This window comes from Chanodichthys erythropterus, chromosome 13 (assembly GCF_024489055.1).
Source record: "Chanodichthys erythropterus isolate Z2021 chromosome 13, ASM2448905v1, whole genome shotgun sequence".
NCBI classification, from domain to species: Eukaryota; Metazoa; Chordata; class Actinopteri; order Cypriniformes; family Xenocyprididae; genus Chanodichthys; species Chanodichthys erythropterus.
This window is the reverse complement of record NC_090233.1, coordinates 1,682,509-1,705,192: the sequence shown is the minus strand read 5'-3', so window position 1 is coordinate 1,705,192 and position 22,684 is coordinate 1,682,509. Positions and strand designations below refer to the sequence as shown.

At 36.2% G+C, this 22,684-nt stretch overlaps 1 protein-coding gene across 5 annotated transcripts in view; it reads right to left on the bottom strand.

Moving 5' to 3' along the window:
- Window positions 1-2,900: 2,900 nt before the first annotated feature.
- taf6 (TAF6 RNA polymerase II, TATA box binding protein (TBP)-associated factor) overlaps window positions 2,901-22,684 on the bottom strand; it is a 71,220-nt gene continuing 51,436 nt past the window's right edge. For 4 of the 5 annotated variants that reach the window (XM_067407806.1, XM_067407804.1, XM_067407803.1 and 1 more), the window contains exons 9-15: window positions 17,629-17,730; window positions 17,272-17,454; window positions 17,020-17,094; window positions 15,899-16,024; window positions 9,844-10,017; window positions 9,526-9,717; window positions 2,901-3,913 (exon numbers count right to left, since the gene is read on the bottom strand). In XM_067407806.1, the coding sequence (XP_067263907.1) occupies window positions 3,623-3,913; window positions 9,526-9,717; window positions 9,844-10,017; window positions 15,899-16,024; window positions 17,020-17,094; window positions 17,272-17,454; window positions 17,629-17,730 (1,143 nt within the window). In that variant the 3' untranslated portion in view covers window positions 2,901-3,622. The remainder of the gene's footprint in view (window positions 3,914-9,525; window positions 9,718-9,843; window positions 10,018-15,898; window positions 16,025-17,019; window positions 17,095-17,271; window positions 17,455-17,628; window positions 17,731-22,684) is intronic. The other variant, XM_067407807.1, reaches the window with a different exon arrangement.

Genomic DNA, 22,684 nt, shown 5'->3' with positions numbered 1-22,684 from the left:
AGAAATTTATAAACAAGCAGACAAAAAAAAAAAAAAAAAAAAAAAAAAATCAATTTCTCATACAAAGAAATAGAACAAAAAAGAGAAGACTAGAACAAATGAAATAGAATAGCCTTAGCCATCACACAGTGTCTACTAATTTCTTGGAACAGGTTACATACTTCTCTTCTTTTTTTCAAGGCAATCTCCTTACTAAACTTTATAGAACATTCTATATTTTACAAATTATTAGTCTCATTATTTTCAGTTTCAGTTATTATATTATTTTTATCTTTGTACAATATTTTTTTATTTTTAAGAGACTAGAATTAAATTTCCAGTAGCCTTTATTTTTCCTTATTCTATCTATCTTCTATCTATATTCTATTCTATCTTCCCATTCATCAGGTGTCATATTCCAGTCACCTCCCATTAGAATAAAGTATGTTGGATAGACTGTTTTGAGCTCAAAGTATTTGTAATTTCTTCAAGCATTTGTTTATTTTGGGCAATAGTTCTATGAACATACACATTAGTATGAAAAAACAACCATCAATTTTTAAAACTAACATCAGCTAGTGACCTTGGCTATCTGTCCGGTATGTGATTATATCACATGGAAACTTATTAAAACAAACTGCAACACCAGCAGACTTATTGGTCCCATGACTAAACAGTATTCGATCACCCCATTTGATAGACCAGAACTTAAAGGGTTAGTTCATCCAAAAATGAAATTTCTGTCATTAAAGGTGCTCTAAGTGATGTCACACTTTTTTGTCACATACAGCAAACATCTCCTAACTCTATCCGCTAGCTGCCTGTCCCTTGAACACACTGTACATCACATGCAGGCCAATACTGAGTTGGCATTCGGATGTAAACAAGGAAGCCTGCACTGAGTTCACTACATATGACAGCGGTTCAAATTGTTGAATAAAGTCGTTATTTTTGTTTTGTTTTTGCGCACAAAAAGTATTCTCTTCGCTTCATAACGTTAAGGTTGAACCAATGCAGTCACGTTTTCAACTACCTTTCCGGACGTCAAAAGGTACAATGACGTTGCTGCCTATATGTGGATCAGATACCCTCAGATTTCATCAAAAAAAAAATTGTATTCTGAAGATAAACGAAGGTCTAACGGGTGTGGAACGACTTGAGGGTGAGTATTTAATTACAGAAATTAAATTTTTGGGTGAACTAACTCTTTAACAATCACTTCGGAAGAATGAGTTTCCTGTAATAGCAGATATTGAGGTTTTCGCCGTTTACAAAATAAAAACAGTGGGTTTTTTTTTTACCAAATATTTTAGACCCCTCACGTTTAACGAAGCAAGTGAGACATTGAAATTGAACATTGCTGAAGATAATGAGATACTATAAAAAACGAAGAAACAAAAAAGTAAAAAAAACAAAAAAAAAACAGTAAGAACACTCCTTTTGGTTCGCGGTAATAGGCACGCTTTCCATCCTGACTAGACTGTTCAATCTGCGGCCATAGTTTTTTCCTTGCCTCTCTAGTGGTATCTCGACAAGGCAGAAGCCTTCCCTCTTCCCTCCTTGCAGTGACGCCATAACTCCTCCTTGACAAGCCTCCGGACAAATAAGAAAACTATATGTCTACTTCTGTTGTCTTCTTTTTGGCCGACTCTGTGCACAATGTTGATTGCTTCTTCGCGCTGTTGCTGATTCATGTCAGGGGCGATCTCACTGAACAGTTGTATAACATTCTGAAAGTAACGTCTGCTCTAATGTTCTTGTCCTTTACCATAAACCTTTTAGTTTCAGACACCATCGTATCTTGTATCTCTCCTGGTCCCTGATTCTCTCTTTAAGCTCTTCATTTTCTTTGCACAGATGTTTGTTAAACTTTTCTAGCTCGATGACTTTCCCATTGCATTCCCTAACTTCTTCAGCATTGAACTGCACAGCTTTAGTTAAGCTGGCAATCATGCTGCTACTCTGTTTAGCCTGCTCTCGAAATTGTGCCAGTTGCTCATTGAAGTTCTTTTCCAAACTCTGAATGGCTTCCAATATAGTCAGGTTAGAGACCTCATTTTTCTTTAGTGCAGTATTGCTCTTTTTCCCGGCTGGCATCTTACTCAGAGTTGTTGGCGCGGAGTCTTTTCTTTTACTGATTGTGCTAACCTCCATATCGTAGTCATGGTCGGCAGATTGCTTGAGGATCTTAGTGCTATTACAGCTTGCTTCTTTTCACTATCCCCCCTCTTTTATTATCAGTCTGGCTGGTTTGATCATACTTTTTCAATTATTTGGAGTGTCTTTACAAGCGCATAATCAAGATTTGGGATAATTTTGCTTCCGTCTCTGATGTGAGCGACTGTTCAACACGCCATCTTGCCTGGAAGTCCCTTTCACTGCTCGTGTTTAATAATTTAAGGGTTTTTCACCCTTGGTTAGGCAGCTGGGGTAGCTTCCACCGTTGTTGGTGGAGAACTGGAAATAAAATTTAATAGAGCTTTTTCAGGTTTTTGTGGGTTGGTTTGTGTGATTACAAATTATGAACAAGTATCACCTAATCCTGTATTACTTGAGGGGCTTATGGGGTGAGTTAGCTGTGGTCTTACAGTATGCAAATAAGTGTCCCCTGTATAAGTAGCTCAGTTCTTTTTTTTTCTCTTCAGGTTGGACTATCTGCCCCCGTCAGCTGACTTGGCTCAGGGTTGATGTTCTGAATTGTATTGTCCTGTTCAATAAAGAATTATGAATGTACTACTTGTCTTGTGTGATATATTTTTTTTTTGTTTGTTTGTTTGTTTTTGTGGGCCCTTACTGAACGTCACATCTATATAAAATTTCAAGTTGATCCTGACCATGAACCATTTGAAAACCACTAAGGTTTCTACACTACAGTAAAGTCTTATAAAGAAATGAAAATTACAACCACATTTAAAACCCATCTTTATTATAGAAGATAAAAAATGAACATGAAATAGTAAATCAATTAAATTGTTCATTAAACCCTATAAATGCCCAGTTTTTGGTCAAGCACACATGCTCAATTATACACATGTAGAATAGACAAGTGATGGACCCACTGTATCATTTTGTTTGCTTGTTTGTTTGTTTTCTAACTATCTATCATTCCTTCTCCCATTATAAATACAACCATATCTTCATGTTTATTAATGAAACATTGCTAAAGCTGTGAAGTCAAACACAGAATCCAGAAGTCTGGTGCTTTCTTCACACACAGCACCTTTTTATCTCAAATCACAATCAAGTTCCATCCTGTATTTTTCTGCCGTGTGTGTGCTTATTACTGTTACAGCTTCTCTATGCTGGCAGCCACAATGGGAATTATGTAAGCAGTTATGTTTGTGTTTAAATGTACATACAGTAATCAGACATGTATTTGTGTGTATACATTATTCACTGTTAATGTTTTGACATATATATACATATACATATATATATATATATATATATATATATATATATATATATATATAATCATATGTACACAGTGTGTGAGTCTTACGTTCCAAGTGTGCATAGCTATTTGCTTGCTTTTCTAATTGTAAGTATGTGTCAGTTTGTCCAAAAGTGCTCAGTAAGCACTATGACGAGTCTCAAGCTACATTTATTGTTCTTCTGTATCTTGGTGGAATAAGTTTGAGTTTCAGTGTGGCGATTGTGTGCTTGCGGCAGGTGATTCCGAACGTTCTAGCTTGACAGTAGACTCCATGCTGATGGGTGAGGTAGAGGAGGGAAGGACACCTGAGCCCTTGTTCTCCAGTGAGGAAGAGGAAGAAGGCAAAGACACCACAATGTATTTCTGGAGAGGGCGTGAGCCACCCACAGCACCTGTGTTTCCAGACTCCAGTTTAACGAGTGGTTGTAAAGACGTGGGGGTGCTGGGGACTGTACTTGTGACAGGAGATCCAGACTGGGAAGAGCTGAGAGTGATTACCTGGAGGAAAAGTTTACGTCTACAATTACAACAGATATATAGATTAGACACTAGAATTTGACATTTTCTGAAGAAATTGTAAATTGCACTTCCATTTGCAAAACACACTGCCACAATAGTACAATGTCGTGGGTGGTTTTAATGCATTGCATTGCCATTTCTAAGGTGTTGCTAGGTGTAGTTGCCCACCTCCAAGTCTCTATAGGGCTTTTCACACTGCACTTATCCCAAAGTTACCATGGTTCTAAACACCGCTTTTAACCCCAGGTAAAGGAATGTGTCATACTTGTAATTTAGAAGCGGGATTAGCACCGCTTTTTACTCAGGGTTATGAAACCCTACCTCAGAGCAGGGTTAGCACTGCTTTTGCACTGTAAACTTGTACAGTGTGAAACGATGCAGTGTTACAAGGTTACAGCTAGACACTTAGCAACATACAACCAATCACATAGTCATATTTGCCTGCTTTGGACAGTCACAGAAACACCATGCATTGTATATAAATAGTAAATTCATCGTTTGAGAGGAAAAATGTCAAATGCTTACAGAAAACACAACAATTTCAGTGAAGAACAGACCATTTCATTCTTATCACTATAGTCCGAAATGTCCATTCTAATGGACTAATAAGAATATGACTTTTCTCACATTACAATAATGCAAAATGTTTAGAAAAATGTGCTTAATCGTCATTAAAAATAAACTGGTTAAAATACATGATTATTATTTTTGATAAAATTTAGATAATATAATTACATTGTTTTCTTTTCATTGGTTTAGCAGGGTAATACAAAAACAGGCCATGAAGAAAATACATGTTAACTGCAAATAATTTTTAATAATTTTTTAATAATTAAGGTGAAGAATTAGGTTAGACCATCAGGAACTCTTTAGTCTCCAGTGCCACCATTTTCCAGAACTGCAACCTACCTGAAGTCTCCAAAAGTACAAGGTGTCAGGATCTCAGAGACTTTGCTAAGGTAAAGAATCCTGAAATATGATCCCCACTCAATAAGAATCATAAGCTGAAGTGTTGTGAAATACATGAAAACTGTTTTTTAATAGACTTTATAGACAGATAGGTTGAGAGTGACTCTTGAAGGACCAGCACCACAGGTTTTTTTTTGCCACATTTTTAGTCCATCTTGCTAATTGTTAGTTGATCTCATGATAAAAAATCTCATGATATAAAAGATGAAGCGCTATGGACAGGATATTTAAAACAGTATAATGGCTACAACTAGATGGCAAATACCAGAATAAGACTCTTCTCCGCTCTTCAAATACAAAAAACATTAGCCTTTATAGACATAGTGTTTCCTGAGTAAAGAAAATGCTATACTTATTCAAACATCAGTTCTTTATTAACCCTTGCATTGCAAACTAGCAGAGATGGTCCAAACTATGTGCTGAACTTCATTCACAATCGAGGCTGGGTGGAGTTCTGAGGTTTCACTGATAGTTTGAGAATCAAATGGAGTTAAATTATTTAGTTACAAGCTCTTTTAAATGCGTTTCATCGGTTAAGTATTTGTCAAACCCACATACAAACGTAAAGGATGACCAATAGCATTAATTTAAAAAAAAATAAAAAATACAACCAAAAGGACGAAATATAGAGATATGAAGTTTTTGCCCGACAGCGATATAATTTTATTCATTGTTTTTTATTTAATCATTTAATCATTTTCCATTGCACACCTGACAACCCGTCATGGCACACTAGTGTGCCACGGCACAGTGGTTGAGAAACACCGCTATAGAGTTACATTTGAAACAAGTCAATCATAAAGTTAGTGCCCTTCAAATACATAGGCATTGAGAAGGAACAGAAACCCTCAAGAGGAGGTAATTTTGAGAAGAAATTATAACTAAGGCCCTGGCCGTAGCTGTAGAGTGACAGAGTGAGCATTCCGGTTTGAACGCTTTATCATTATTTAGTGTGTGATGATGTTTCTCTGTCTGTCAATGCAATGGCAATCGCTGCTCTGTTTGAATGAGTGCTGTGGTGCCAGCCAGAGGCATGTAAAACTGTGCTCTTTTCCACCAAAATGGTGCCCTTATTCATACCAGAGCTGCATGCTTTAAAGACTACATTAAACCCACAGACTGACTGTAACTGAAGTAATTTGATTTAGCATTTTTATGCTTTTAATCCAAAAGTAAAAAAAACAAACATTGAATAATAAAATTTATAGCCATCAATGCATACACATTATATTTGTAAATAATATAATATAAATAATACCCTTTTAAAGGGGTGCCCTGTGCAGGCATCCAGGGGTCGCTTATTTTTTATTTTATTTTTTAGCTTTTTCAGACCAGGTGCTTATTTCTCTAGCAAAACTTGGCTACAATTATAACCACTTGCTTGTCCAACAAAAAATAGGTGTAATTTCAAAGCTTAGAACCTTGGCTTTACAGTGAATATAGGAAATATGACCCCCTGGTCCGTGTACTTTTGCGTCCATTTGTTTTTCCTTTTTTAAACCAGAAATGCGGTTTCTTTGTTTTGTTTTTTTATTTTAACACTGATGAATAGAATTAGAAGTTCTTTATGCAAGATTATTATTTTGGAAAAATAATATAAATGATATACAACTTGTTATTTAATCTGTAAAAATGCTAAATTTAATTTCCAGTGTTTTGCGTCATACACACAGACGCTAAAGTGCCCTTTAGTGCCTTTTCCTCTGGCGTTAAAGGGATAGTTCACCCAAAAATGAAAATTTGATGTTTATCTGCTTACCCCCAGTGCATCCAAGATGTAGGTGACTTTTTTTCTTCAGTCGAACACAAATTATGATTTTTAACTGCAACCGCTGCCCTCTGTCAGTCAAATAATAGCAGTGGATGGGAACTTCAACTATAACAGTAAATGAAACTTGCTTAGACAAATCAAAATTAAATCCTGCGGCTCGTGACGGCACATTGATGTCCTAAGACACGAAACGATCGGTTTGTGCGAGAAACCGAACAGTATTTATATAATTTTTTTACCTCTAATACACCACTATGTCCAACTTCGTTCAGCTTCCTGTTAGTGAGGTCAAAAAATGCGTTCTGGTGCCAGAAGTGATGTCTCGCCCATATACTTCAATGAGCGCGAGACATCACTTCCGTTGTCAGAGCGCGATCCGACCTCACTTACCGGAAGCTGAACGAAGTTGGACATAGTGGTGTATTAGAGTTAAAAAAATATATAAATACTGTTCGGTTTCTCGCACAAACCGATCGTTTCGTGTCTTAGGACATTAATGTGCCGTCACGAGCCGCAGGGTTTAATTTGGATTTGTCTATGGAAGTTTTTTCGACTCTTATTGTTCAAGTTCCGAATCACTGCTATTATTTGACTGACAGAGGGCAGCGGTTGCAGTTAAAAATCATAATTTGCGTTCGACCGAAGAAAAAAAGTCATCTACATCTTGGATTCCCTGGGGGTAAGCAGATAAACATCAAATTTTCATTTTTGGGTGAACTATCCCTTTAATAGAATGACTCGCTTCAAGAGCCAGCCTAAATGATCATTGATTCATTTTTCAGTCGTTAAATTACTATTATTATTATTTCTACATTTATATTTTAACCTAAATATTACATTTCTAAACCTGATAGCCTCTTGTTTAGAACTCTAACATGATTGAGTTCCCGCTTGTGGTCTCAATCTTGTCACTTTTTACTCTGTTTTATGTGAATAAAGGCCAAAACGACATCTAAATTACTGTGACTTTTTCGTCTGGCTGTGTTAGGTGTTTTATATTGAGAAATTATTTGGGATTAGGAGTCACTTTATAGCTATGCTGTTCAAATTGAAAATATACCAACATTTGTTATGATGACAAAATTATAAGTGATGGTTTTGGATATATACTTTAAAAACTATGGGCACTATCATACACACAGCGCAATGCAATGCCAGACAGATATAATTTTCACGTCCAGTGCCCACATTGTTTAAATAGCAAATGCACTCACACCCATCTGTTCGCCTATGGGCGTGCTGGTCTGAAAACGAGCTGTGTTCAGGTGCATTGTTGGCGTGTTGCAACTGAAAACAACTGCGTCATTGATCAACAATAACCTGGTCTAAAGTCAATGGTGCAGTATTTTTTATGTTTTTTTTTGTTATTTAAAGGGCCCGTTAGTTATATGCACCTATAGGTGGGTCCACAATGCGCGTACACTCTGCTTTTTACATACAAAGGGATGCGCAAGCAGCACACAAACATGCCAAATATTAAAAATAAAAGGATTACAATGTAAAACGTTATTGTGTACATAAAGATAAAAATGCCTACATGTCATAATGGATAGTCATTGCATGTATAGGTAATGACTAGGGGTGTAACGGTACACGTATTTGTACCGAACCGTTTCGGTACAGTGCACGTGTGTACCAAAGCATTACATTGCAACCAATATTCACCACCAATAACCGCAATAAGCTCTGCGTTTTGTTACTTTCGATAAGAAACAAAGTGTCATCCTTCAAATTCTGTCCACGAAATCATGAAGTTTAAACAGAAAATGCCATTTTGACGTGCTTTGATGTGGGGTGACAGATCACTGTACAGGCGCCTCAGTTCAACCGGCAGCGCGAGCGCGGAGCGCAAGTGAATGTGTTCATCTCTTCCTCCTTAATACTAGTTACAGAATAAACATGAAAGAACATCTGAAGGTATGTTGCAAGATTCAGTACAACTTACTGAAACGGTCATATCTCATGTAATCGCTCATTCAGTGTTTCAACGGTGGAAAGACATCAATGAAAGCGTCCGTATTCAACAATATGTCATGATGCATTTACCTCAGAAAAGCTTAATATATGCACTGTATTAGCCAATATATTCATTATTTTACTTAATCTTTTAGTGATATCCTGATTAGGCTATTTAATGTATGTTTAAATAAATCTGATGTTAAAATAACAGCCACTGTGTAGAAATGATTATATTTCAACAACGAATTGGAGTAAAAACATTTAGAAGTTAATGCAAAAACTGCCTTAGGTGCAGCTTACAGGTTTGCATACAATTTGTTATTTGAGTGTTGATTATTTTATCTAAAAATAAAAAGCCATTGAATTTAGGCTAATAGTTTGAGCTTCTTTCAAGTTAGGGCTCTCTACATAGTTTATAGCATTAGCAGAGATCATTTTTTTTATCCTTAAGAAACTTTTAGTTTTAATTTAATTTAATATATTTAAAGACAAAAACACAATTTGTTCAGTAAACCTCTGTTTAATAATAAAAAAAAGCAATTTTATGTTTAGTTTTCTCTCCACCTGCTGTACCGAAAACTGTACCGAACCGTGACTTCAAAACCGAGGTACGTACCGAACCGTGAGTTTTGTGTACCGTTACACCCCTAGTAATGACCAATAAAACTGGCTAATTATTTGACCAATCGTGGCAATACGTTGAAACGTTGCACTGTTTGTTGAATACATTTTCGGAGCTGCATTTTCAGTGCATTTACATTAATTTTCTTTGCTCATTTATTGTTATTTTTTGTCCTGCACCATAGATCAATTTGGGTTTTTGATGTGCACATCTTTTTTTTTTTTTTTTTTTGCTCAACTACCATGACACAAATTCCTTTAAAACTCGTACCTGCTGTGTGGATGCAGCCCCTGCACTTGTTGCCATAACAATATACTTGGTTGCTGGGGGTGACGGCTGAGTGGGCGTTCCAGGGCGAGTGGACATGAGGGTAAGCGAACTGGGTACTTTAATGATGCTGGGTGTGCGTGAACCACCTGACGTTGACAATCCACTCTGAGACACTGACAGAGTTGGCCGTGGCTGTAGAGTGACAGAGTGAGCATTCAGGTTTGATTTGAATGATTTTAACAAGGTATTTTTTAAAAAAAGAACTACTGGTTATGATTTAGACCAGCTTGACAAACGTTTTATTTCAGATTTACTCACCTGTGTGATAGTGAGTGTGGTTCTGTTAACAGTTTGGGCCTGGAAAGAAGCCTGTGCACGAGCCTTGATCACATGTGAACAGAGCATGGTGCCCAGATAACCATAATCTGTCTTGTATTGATCCACCAAATCTGGTAGCAGCCTAGTTTTAGCAACCACACTTGCACAATGTTTCTATACAGAATGAGACAGAGAGAGAGAGAGACAGAGAGAGCGAGAGAGTACTTTTTATCAGATAAGAACAAAAAGAAGGAAATCCTGTTTTATTCTTATTCAATGATTATATAATAAAAATAATTATTTTTTGTTAGTAGTAGTAGTATTAAAATATATTTATTTTACTATAAATTATAAAAATTAAACAAATCAATAAAGAAATATATTGAAATAATGTTGTACTGTAAAATAAAAAAAATTATCATTATTATTATTATTAATAATAATAATATTAATAATAATACTTACAGAACAGTAAAATTACAATACTTATAATAATGTCTTTATTTATTTGCTTTCAAATGTTAAACCATAGCTTTTGATTTAAAAAAGCTGGATGGTTTAAAATCTCCGGTAAATAATAAGTAACAATAAATTCAACAAAATATGCTAAACAATAATAATAATAATAATAATAATAATAGTAATAATAATAACAATAACAGTAACAATTGCCCTCCGATGTTAAAAATGTAATGAATAATTTAACTAACCTAAACCCGGAGCAGCCCGGTATCAGATTTGCCAAGCCTGCCTATTATAAGCAGCTTGTTTTTTCAAAGTAGCTTATAAATTTTGGTAGTCACGGGTTGCTGTTTTTTGGGCTATTTGCGAGAATATAGTTATGTATTTGGTCTTGTTATTGGTTGGCACCCATATGACCAAACATATGACCGCTTTATCATTATTTAGTGTGTGATGATGTTTCTCTGTCTGTCAATGCAATGGCAATCGCTGCTCTGTTTGAATGAGTGCTGTGGTGCCAGCCAGAGGCATGTAAAACTGTGCTCTTTTCCACCAAAATGGTGCCCTTATTCATACCAGAGCTGCATGCTTTAAAGACTACATTAAACCCACAAACTGACAGTAACTGAAGTAATTTGATTTAGCATTTTTATGCTTTTAATCCAAAAGTAAAAAAACAAAAAACAAAACATTGAATAATAAAATTTATAGCCATCAATACATACACATTTTATCTGTAAATAATATAATATAAATAATACCCTTTTAAAGGGGTGCCCTGTGCAGGCATCCAGGGGTCGCTTTTTTTTTTTTTTTTTTTTTTTTTAAAAGACTGGGTTGCTTATTTTAGGTTAGCTTTTTCAGACCAGGTGCTTATTTCTCTAGCAAAACTTGGCTACAATTATAACCACTTGCTTGTCCAACAAAAAATAGGTGTAATTTCAAAGCTTAGAACCTTGGCTTTACAGTGAGTATAGGAAATATGACCCCCTGGTCCATGTACTTTTGCGTCCATTCGTTTTTCCTTTTTTAAACCAGAAATGCGGTTTCTTTGTTTTTTTTATTTTAACACTGATGAATAGAATTAGAATTTCTTTATGCAAGATTATTATTTTGTGAAAAATAATATAAATGATATACAACTTATTTAATCTGTAAAAATGCTAAATTTAATTTCCAGTGTTTTGCGTCATACACACATACGCTAAAGTGCCCTCTAGTGCCTTTTCCTCTGGCGTTAATAGAATGACTCGCTTCAAGAGCCAGCCTAAATGACATTGATTCATTTTTCAGTCGTTAAATTACTATTATTATTATTATTATTATTATTATATGTACATTTATATTTTAACCTAAATATTACATTTCTAAACCTTATAGCCTCTTGTTTAGCACTCAATCTTGTCACTTTTTACTCTGTTTTATGTGAATAAAGGCCAAAACGACATCTAAATTACTGTGACTTTTTCGTCTGGCTGTGTTTTATATTGTTATATATTGAGAAATTATTTGGGATTAGGAGTCACTTTATAGCTATGCTGTTCAAATTGAAAATATACCAACATTTGTTATGATGACAAAATTATAAGTGATTTTCATGACAAAATTCCCATGCCCTTTGCCTCAGTGGAGGTTTGACATGAAATATTTTTCAATTCTCATTGAAAGCAATGCGTTACGGCCGTGTTGCTGGACATTAACGCTTTATGTGGATTAACCCTACCTAAAACAACAACCAGGGAGAAACTATTTTCTCGCACATTTTCTTGTTATCAACAGCATCTAAGGCTAAGACAACGGCAACGTAAACAAAGTGGAAGGAAAATATTTTTATGTTAAGTGTTTATAATGGTTTTCTATAAGTGGAAAACGCTGAACATTAAAGTCGCATTGCCTTCATATTCAGCCTGACCTGCTTGTCTGCATATCTTTATTGGTCATTTAATCAGTGTCTTAATGCATTAAGCATTTTCTACATAACTGTATTTTCTTGGAAAATGCTTAATGTGTTATTAATTGTGTTCACAGTGGGCCGCTTATAAGGTGTAGTGAATTTGCTCCTCCATTATCACTATCGCTGGAAGAAGCGGGACATACTTGTTTGTCGCCAGTATAGCATTCTCTTGGACATGCAGCAGTATCGGACCCCTCGTGAGTGAGAATGGGGTGGAAATCAAGTCATGAATTATAATGTTTCAGACACATGGCTCTCGAAAGTGTGGGAGAAACAGCAATTTAAAAAAAAGAAAACTTGTACTTTTGCATCCATTCCTTTTTGGTTTTTAACCTTGTCAAGAAAAACAAAAAAGAACGGTTGCTGTATTTTTAAATGCTATGGTGAATACCAAAATTTAAATTAAAGCCGAATATACAAATTTCATTTGCACAAAATAAATATTGACTTATTTTCAGATTTTTGTTGATTACGTTTTGCATCTTTATAAACCAAAATTAAAAAAGGACATATTAAAGTTGAAGAAATGTAAATTTACAAGTTTTCTTTTGTAAAATTGCTGTTTCTCCCACACTAAAACACATGATAATACTTGACTTGATTTCCACCTCATTTTCACTCACGAGGCATCCGATACTGCCGCATGTCCAAGAGATGCTATACTGGCGGCAAACCAGTAGGGTATTTCCCGCTTCGATAGTGATATTGGAGGAGCAAACTCACTACTTATAAGTAGCCCACTGTGGACACAATTAACATGTTAAGCTTTTTCCTTGAGAATAAAACACAGTTATGAAGAAAACGCTAATGCATTAAGACACTGATATTAATGACCAATACAGATATGCAAACAAGCAGGTCAGGCCGAATATGAAGGTTACACGCTTTCAGCTTTTAGGGTTATAGAAAACCGTTATAAATGCTTAACATAAAAATATTGTCCTTCCATTTTGTTTACGTTGCCGTTGTCTTAGCCTTAGATGCTGTTGATGACAAGAAAATGCGCAAGAAAATTTCTCCCTGGTTGTTAGGCTACTTTAGTAGGATTAGGCCATGTAAAGCGTTAATGTCCAGTGATGCGGCCGTAACGCATTGCTTTCAATGAGAATTGAGAAATATTTCATGTCAAACCTCCACTGAGGCAAAGGGCATGGAATTTTGTCTTCACGAAATCACATATTGGGGTATAATTTTGTCATCATAACATATGTTGGAATATTTTCAATTTGAACAGCTATAAAGTGACTCCTATTCCCAAAACATTTCTCAATATAAAACAATAAAACACCTAACAGAGCTAGACAAAGAAGTCACAGTAATTTAGATCATCAGTAAAGCCGGTTCCCTGATTACCGCTAAATCGCCATCACCTGCTTTCAAATGGAGCGGAATTTAATAGACAGAGCCGTAGTTCACTGACAAGCTACGCAATATCGCGTTCATTATCGAAAGGCGATTCATCTGCGATAATGAACGCGATATTGCGTAGCTTGTCAGTAGAGCAGGTGGTCTCGATTCAAACAAGACCACAACATTAAACCATGCATAGGTCTTGATATAATCCATGACATGCTGCTTGGCTAAAGCTGTAGGACTTCAGGGATCTGATCGCATTGCAATGATCATGCAGTGTCTGAAAAGTCATTTGAAAATGTTGGGAAGTCCAATTAATGTAAACTTGGTCTGGGATATAGTGGGTAAGGATGATGTGTAGAAACCAATCGGCCACACTTGGATTAGATAGAACTGTCAGTCTGAGCGATCAAACATTTACCATGGGCCATAGAACAGTTGTGCACAATACTGAGACAGACAGCGCTGGAAGATCATCAGTCATCCACCAAGATTTTATAACTTGTTACCTATTTTACGTAATTATAAGTATTGTTTTGGTTTATTGTTGTGTTTACAAGTGCAAGCAGTTCTTACAACACTCAGATCACTTATTTAGAGAGGTTTTTGGAGGTGACCATGGCTCCAAATGTCATAACTTTTGATTGCTTTGAGATAACACACATTTTTTCTCAGGTACAACTGACATGATTGTGAATGACACAAATGTATGTTTAATTTTATGACATTTCATAAATACTTTCTAATAGTAATCATGTCAAGCATGAATAACAAAAATGTGAAAACATTAAAAATACCTACAGGGTTATAGCATCTGAATCGATCAAACACACAATTAAATGTTACTCTTCCAACCCTTCACCCATTCAGACTTCATAATGTCATGGAGAGCTATCACCCTTCTGCTTCACTCCCACTTCAAAGACACTTGAGACATTGATTGTTCTCAATACAAGAATCAGACATGCGGCCCATTGAAATAGCATCCTTTCCACTAATTCATTGACAAATTTGCTTAAAGGAATGAACATGCATTTCCACAGTACATTTTGTGGATTATTACTGTGTTTATATTGTTCTTTTGTATACTGTATAGTGTTATGCATAACTGAAATTTGGAACTACTAGATAATGTAGTATATCTAGGTGGTGTTTCATATCAACATATTTGTATTTAATGACTCACACTTTGGTGGACATCACCATATCTCTCATTGGTTATCAGAGTATAAATGGACACAAACTGCCAGCTTACTCCCCTCATGCAAATGAGTCCACTTTCAAACAAAGGAACATTTCCTGCTTGGAAATTGCACCTTTCTCATTGGTCAAGCCAAAACTCAAAGGTGTGACTGCTGTATAGGTTTAAAAGCCCCCACACAGACCTCACTCTTTCTTGTGATCTTCTGCTTTTGTTCATGCTGATTCTACTGATTGCTGTTCAACTCACCCGGCCAGCCGGCCGGCACAGCCATGCACAACTTCCTTGACAACAGGGTCAAATTAACAGCGCAAGTTTGTCGTCATTTCCCTATTCAATGCAGAAGATATTGATTACAACTTCAGCACCATCGGACCGAAACATCAAGAATTTCTCTTGAGCCTGAAGATCTAGACGCTCCTCAACAGCTAAGGCATTTCCAAGTATTGTACATTTAAACACTAAACGGCAATTTAGTATTAAGTTTGAACCCCTTTGTTAACAAAGGTGCTTTATAGTGAGAAACTGATGGTTCTTCCAGCTCGTTAAATGACTTTTTTTTATAGCTTCTTTCCCCTGTTATGCTATGGTTCAAATTCATTCCCATTCTCTCATTTCCTATGTATGCGTGATTTTTATGTCTGTGTGTGTTTAGTCTAGCTATGTGTTTGTGATTTAGTTCAATAAAACTTGTGTGCACATTCTTGAGAGTTGATAATGATTATGATCACAGCTACATGTTAAGAAAGAGTTATTTTTTTTCTGTGGCTACGGAAAATATCCTTTCTGAAGAGTTGATAGACGATCAATACTGAGTGTTTGCTGGTCGAACAGATTAATTGATTGTAAAATTAATTCAGCCTCATCAAGTTAATTCGATTAATTTATTCAAATATTTATAATTAATTATAATGAGTTATGATTAATTATTCATATTTCCCTTTTGAGCTAATTCATTACAGGCTGTAAGGGGTTAAAATGTTTATTTATTTGCACAAATAACAATAATATGAACAAATTGACAGCACCAGAACTAGAACTACTTCTCATCTAAATGACTGACCATGTTGTTGTAAGGTACTTACAAGTAAAAGACTCTGGACATGATCAGCTCCAATCTTATCAATGTTGGATACCACTGGCCCATCCATCACAGCTTTAATACGAGCACCCTCTACAGACAGGCGAGGGATGATCAATGTCTTTATCACCTACATGAAAAGTAAAAGGCTTAAGGTTTACTCTCTGAATGATCAGCACACTGAGATGATTCAAAATAGTTTACTGAAAAACTTATAATTAAGCAATATGTTACAAAAGGTTGTTGTATACAGTGGCACTGTTAGGAACAACAACTCATTCAGCCAGGACTATATTCACAAAACAGCATGCCTCAAATGCCTTAATGCTTATATAAAACAGTTAGAATATAGTAAGCAAATTCATTATTCATTAAGTGACAATCTTGACATGTAAACTAAAGTTAAAGTGCCCCTATTATGCTTTTTCGAATATTACATTTCATGGAGTGTGTAATATAGCTGTTTATAAATGTAAAAATGTCTCAAACTTTTCAAAGTGATTAAAAATCAAAGTGCATGACAAATAAAGTTATTGTCTCCTAAAATAAATAATTGATTCTGAACTGCTCAAACGAGTCATCAGCAATTCCAGTCTCACTTTCTGTTACATACCTACAAAGCAATGTAACAAATTTGCTTAATGCCAGCCTATGGTCTTTATTGGCTCTCCGCAAACAACGTCTACTTTGACTCGCCCTCAAACACTGTAGTTGTAGCCTGGAAGAGTTTGGTTCATGTTGTCAACATGACTAGAAGACGCTGTTTTCAGCGCTGCAAATCCACTTTGCATGCACTTCAAAAGGATGAGGAATCATGCTGGAATTTATAAGAAAAAACCAACACTATCTTTCAAAGAAATGAGGTTCATGTAAACCTATCGTAGGAGACCTCTAAAACAAAATTAGAAATCTTTAAAATAGCATAATAGGGGCACAGATGGCCTTAATGTGTGCTGCTCAATATGATGAACAAGTGTTTACTATATTGGGTTTTTTAGAATATTTTTGATGCTGTACTGACCAATTAACATCTAAGATCGGAAGAAAAATGACACACATTAAGTATAAATGTGCTTCCAAAGCATTAAATACAGTTATAGTCGACAGTGAATGAAGGAGACTCACGTCATGCCCGAGTTCAGCAAGTCCGGCAATGCAGCCATAACGTGTTGTCCACTGAGTCCTATCATCCAACAATGCCTGAAAATTAAAGAAAGTCATATAAAAAATGACAGATACTTTAAGCTTTTTAAACTAATTTTTGTGTTTTTGCTTGTCAGGTGTATTTATTTCACTTGGATAAAACAAATAATAGCTTGTAAACACACCAGCTACAATGAGAAGTGTGAGCATGCAGACACACAGTGTCTACAATACCTTAGTAAAGGTCTTTGTGATACGTGACTGGATGTTGTTGGTGGTTGTGCTGAATGTCTTGCAGCTCTGAGCCATCAGCCGAGCAGCAAAGTCTCGCAAAGCCCAGTGATTGTCCACGTCAGGCCTTAAACATAACTGCTTACTGACAATACACGTCACCACTGCCGGGATCAACTCATGGAGCTGAATGAGAGCAGAAAACAAAGGGAATTTCTATTACAGCAGTCACATTAGGAAAAATAACATTTGCTATGAACTTTTGAGATAAAACATTTGTATTTGTATTATTGAAAAGATAAAGTAAGTAAGATAAAGGAAATTTCCTTTCTAGTCCAAAAATAAGTGTGAATAACTCACATATTTCTCTAAATATAGTGTGGGATTGTCCATTAAAGCCTTCACCATCCTCATCAAGTATATCAGCAAAGCCAGGTTATTCTGAACCACATTTACACGCACCTGAAACAGAGAAAGAGATAACACTTACTCCTGTGACACCAATATAGAGGAAAGAGCACAGGCCTAATTCTACAGGGGTGCTAGAAGGTGCTAAACACCCTCAAATAAAAGCAAGAGCACCCTTAGTTTAAAAACAGACATAAACTCTTCAGTGTGTATTTGTGTTTGTGCTCTAGAGAACATTAGCATTAGCGTTTCTTTGCAGCATTTTTGCAGCATTGAGCAATGTAGTTAATCACAGACATGTCTGTTGATCTCTTGAATGCAATGGCAGTCAGTAGTGTTTAAGTTTTTGTTTAGTGCCGAGTTCTGCATTCTCATGAATAATCGAATAATATAAACATGGTGGAAATAAGAGATTCATTGTGCATCTTCTTTGGCTCAAGCTTTCTGGGGCTTTTCGCTTGTGACTGAACAGACGGCTCATATCTGACTGTGATCTGATTTTCGGGCTCGTCATTTGCAACCCGATTGATGATGCATGCTTCTTGAAACTTGTTCATCTCTTGGTTGGCGCTTCTGGAAGCGTAGCACAGCATGGCAAGAGTTTTTCCCAACCATGGAAACTGTGGAGTGTGCGGTCAAGTAGGCTGTGGCTTGGAGCTGTTTGGAACCTACACTAGGCTTGTAATTGCAGCTTGTTGTTTTGTGGATTTTAGGAACAAAGCAGTACGGAAACTGGAGAATAATTTTGTTCATTTTATCTGCCTTGTGTTAAGTTCAAACAGATTATGATATTGGCAAGCACTTACGTTTTTTGCATATTCAGATCATTGTACTTGCGTGAACTGGATAAAAGTGACCCATAATGGGAGGTATACTCATGTTTTCTCAGCTTTGAGAGACTATCCGAATTTGTATATCTTTATATTATGAATTATCTGTATATGTATATGCAGAAGTCACATTATGTTAAAGGCACAATATGTAATTTTCACCGCTGAAGGTCGCTTATTCAAAACAATGTGCAATGAGTGTGGAATCATGGGAGTTGTCATCTTCACCTCTACAGCCAGCCAATGGAAAGCAATTGAACAGGACTCAGGAAGAAATCATGTGAGCTAATGTATTAAAGTTTTATTAATGTTAAGCAAGGTGGGGCTGAAATCGAGAGACCTTTTACGCTGCTGTTTTTATTATGCTTAAATATGCCGCAGTCGGCCACTGCATTTCGTTTTGTTGTTTTCGTAATTTAAGTTATGTTTAACGACAGCCTTGAACTTTGTTACTTTAGATCAAATAAATTCACAATTTTACTTTATTCTAATGAAAAAGAAGAAAGTGCTGAATTACTACTCATACAGGTCACTTTATTTGACAAATAACAACAGAAAAAAAAAAAAAAATGCTATCTAAATCAATATCTAAACAATTTGAACCCCTGGCAGTTGATGTAGTCTTTTTAAAGACTCTAGCCCTTCATGTTGTTGGTTGTTATAGACCTCCATAAGCATTTTGTTGCTGCTGGATCTCTATTTCAGGCACCTAAAACTATAGATATGAACAATGATATGGATTACAGAGGAAGACATTTATTGGATCTTAATTTTTAGTTTTAAAAAGTTCACCACGTTAGGTTCAAAAAGCTCTTAAATTGTTAGTTCACCCCAAAATGAAGCTTATGTCATTAATTACTCACCCTCATGTCGTTCCAAACTCGTAAGACTTACGTTAAACTTCGGAATACAAATGAAGATCTTTTTGAAATCTGAGAGATGTCTATTCCTCCACTGACTGCCTTTGCAACTATCACTTTGACACTTCAAACAGTTCATAAAGAGATTGGGAAAAAATCCATATGATTCGAGCGATTTAATCCAAATTTTCTGAAGAGACTCAATCGCTTTATATGATGAACAGATTTAATTAATGCTTTCACTTGCAGCCCACTAGGACCCCAGTAGCCACTTTTCCACTGCGGGGCCAGTACGAGCCAGGGCTAACAATGTGCTGTGCCAATAGCCTCGGACCTCAAGCACCAAGGCCAAAATCAAGTTGCATTTCCACTGTCGGGCCAGTAGCCCCACAGCACTTCCCTGAAACCCGCCCTTAAAACGTTACACAACCTCACCATTTTACCAGCTGACTGAAAACTAGCTAGATGAGCATGTCAGAACCGAACGTCTGGTCTTTACTTAAAGACTTAAGATTCCAACATCAATATTTGACCAACGTTTTACAATAAAAAAATGTTACAGTAACAGCATTTTATTAATTTGTGTCAGGAATGCACATCAATCATGCCAAATCAAACTGGTTTTTACCATTTCACACAAAAAGAGAACACATACCTATTTGGTTGCACCTGCTTCCATTTATTTACGAGAATCACAAGAATGCACAGAACATTTTTTATATTTTATATTGATAAAATATCATATATTTATCATACATTTGCATTTCTATTAATTTTCCATGAAATTATAGCCTGACTTCGTCATACTCATATTCTAGGCAGAATGTGAGTCTGATACTGCTCCATTGCACTTGAATTATGGGGCGTGTCTTAACCGAACAAGTAAAAAAAAAAAAACTCTGCACTCAATTGGATAGACCTACAACCAATCAGAGCAACGCAGTAAGTGACGTATGTTGAACTTGTACTTAAACTTTTGCCGAATCCCGTTGGAAGGACGGCAAACACATCTTTCCCATCGACAAATGCCTTGATTGCGGTACTTTGTTCGTCTTTTAAAATTAATGCGCTGTCGATTTCTTTTATTACAGACATGATAGCGGAATCTAAACATCTTACTTCTCCAGCTGCAGTCATCGTTGGTGAAAACCAATTCAACCCAAGCGCTCTTTGATGACGTGGCTGGTTACGTAACCGCAGATAGCCTGTCCATCATCGATTAAAGCCTGCCCTGGCAATTTGATTGGCTCGGCCTTCTGGGAGCCGAGCATAATTACTCCACAATGGATCGAGTCCAGACCGAACTTCCCGTCCAAAAAATGATGTGGGTGGGGTTCGGGCTGGCACCCAGGCTAATGAAATTATGTAATGAAAGTGATCTGAGGAGGTTTGTGTGATCTCTTCCATCTCAATGCAGTATACTGTTATCCTTTCAGCCAGAAACAGAGAGAGCTCATGAGAAGAAAACAAGAGTTATGCTTTAGTCTAGTATCAACAAAGGTACAGTGCAGAGATAAAACATTAAACCAAATAAATACACGATTATTACAATCATATATGAGTTGTCTATGTTCCTCAAGCAGTCTCTGGTATTTTCCATAAACGTGTGTATTTATTATTGTAATGATTAGCATAAGTAGCCTTTAGCATTGCATATAAGTATATTTCTGCCTCATACAATGATGAGAATTTTGAGCTGAAAATTGTTTAAAAATGTATTAGATGTTGAAGCTAGCTGGTAGGCTGATATAATAACATGGGAAATGAGCAGTAGTGTCGACCGTCTCCTTCCGCCTCTGTTCATGATAGGGCTGGATGATTATGACCTAAAATCAAAACCTCAATTAATTGAACATTTTACCTTGATTACGATTAATGAATGATTATTTTGTTTGTTTTTGTTTGTTTGTTTTTTTGCCCTCATAGGTCACTTACAAGGTTTGTACTGTAAATATGCTTGACTATTAAAAGGTGGGATATTTTTTCCTTCTGAAAGAGTGATCTGACATAACAGCTCATTTTTAGCAGTTATTTAATCTATGGTTCCTAAAATTTCTTACAGATTTCTGCTCGTTGTAAATCAGATGATAAATTAGCACAGTACCAGTATGTAATGAGAGCGATTGCGTGTGAGAATTAGTCTCTCTATTAATTGTGAAGCTGTGGGTTGTAAATAGCAACTTCAAAAGTAGAAAAATATATGCTATAATAAGTTGAGTTTCTAAGCTATAAATCACAGGACAGCGCTGACAACTAGTTTCTGCTCCTGTGCGATCTTCACGTTTTGTGCAGCTACTGTTTGTATAAATGTTCGTGCCAAAATGCAGCTGCGTGAGCATGATCTAATAACACATTCGATCGTCTAAATCGCTTGAATGTCTAAAATGGCAAATCGTAATACACATACAACTGACAAAGTTTAGTCAAGACGCAAGGCTCACCGCTCGCGCGCCATCTCTGTGTTGACTCTGCATCCACCTGCGTGTTGACTGGACGGGGCGGAGTCACGTGGCAACACGCGCGCTAGTATGTTTTAAAGTGGGAAATATTGACAGGATTAAAAAAACTAAATAACCGACATGAGAAAATTACGTTGGTTAGAGGTTCTGAATTTCAGTTTCGATTACTTTTCGATTAATCGTCCAGCCCTAGTTCATGACCACTCCTCAAACCCCCACTTGGCCTGCTTTAGACCAAGGTATTAGGTGGGCCAAAAAAAACCTGGCCACTGGCCCCAACGAGGCCTGATCAAGACCCAGAAGTGACAATGCAACTGGCCCTGGCACGCACTAGCACGCTCGCCTTTTGGCCCGACAGTGAAAACGCAGCTACCGATCCTCTAAGGGGGCTGCGAGAAAACTTAAAATTAATTTAAATATATTAATATAATTCATTAAATTTATTATGAATACGTTAAATTAAAAAAATAAAAGCACCACCTCTCTCTGTGATTGATTCGAAACAGCCCAAGCCATTTCTCATCATGCTGTGTGAAATGAAAGACCGATCGGTGCCTCAAAACACGCAAATAAATAATATGTCGCTAATAAAGTTGATGGATGATGATGATTGTAACTGAAGGTAAAGACGATTACAGAAGTTATACATCAGACATGCGTGAGTCCGTAATTATTGATGCACAAAAAATATTGGAAATGTTCACTGATGACATCGACTTGCCTTCAGATGGCTGAGTTTTTACACATTTTTATTTTTATTTTTCATATTTAATTTGGTGTGTTTAATAATTCTGAATGGATCCGTATAGTATTCAGTCCTTTGGTATCTCCCTGTGCAAATTTGTTTAATTTACTGTAT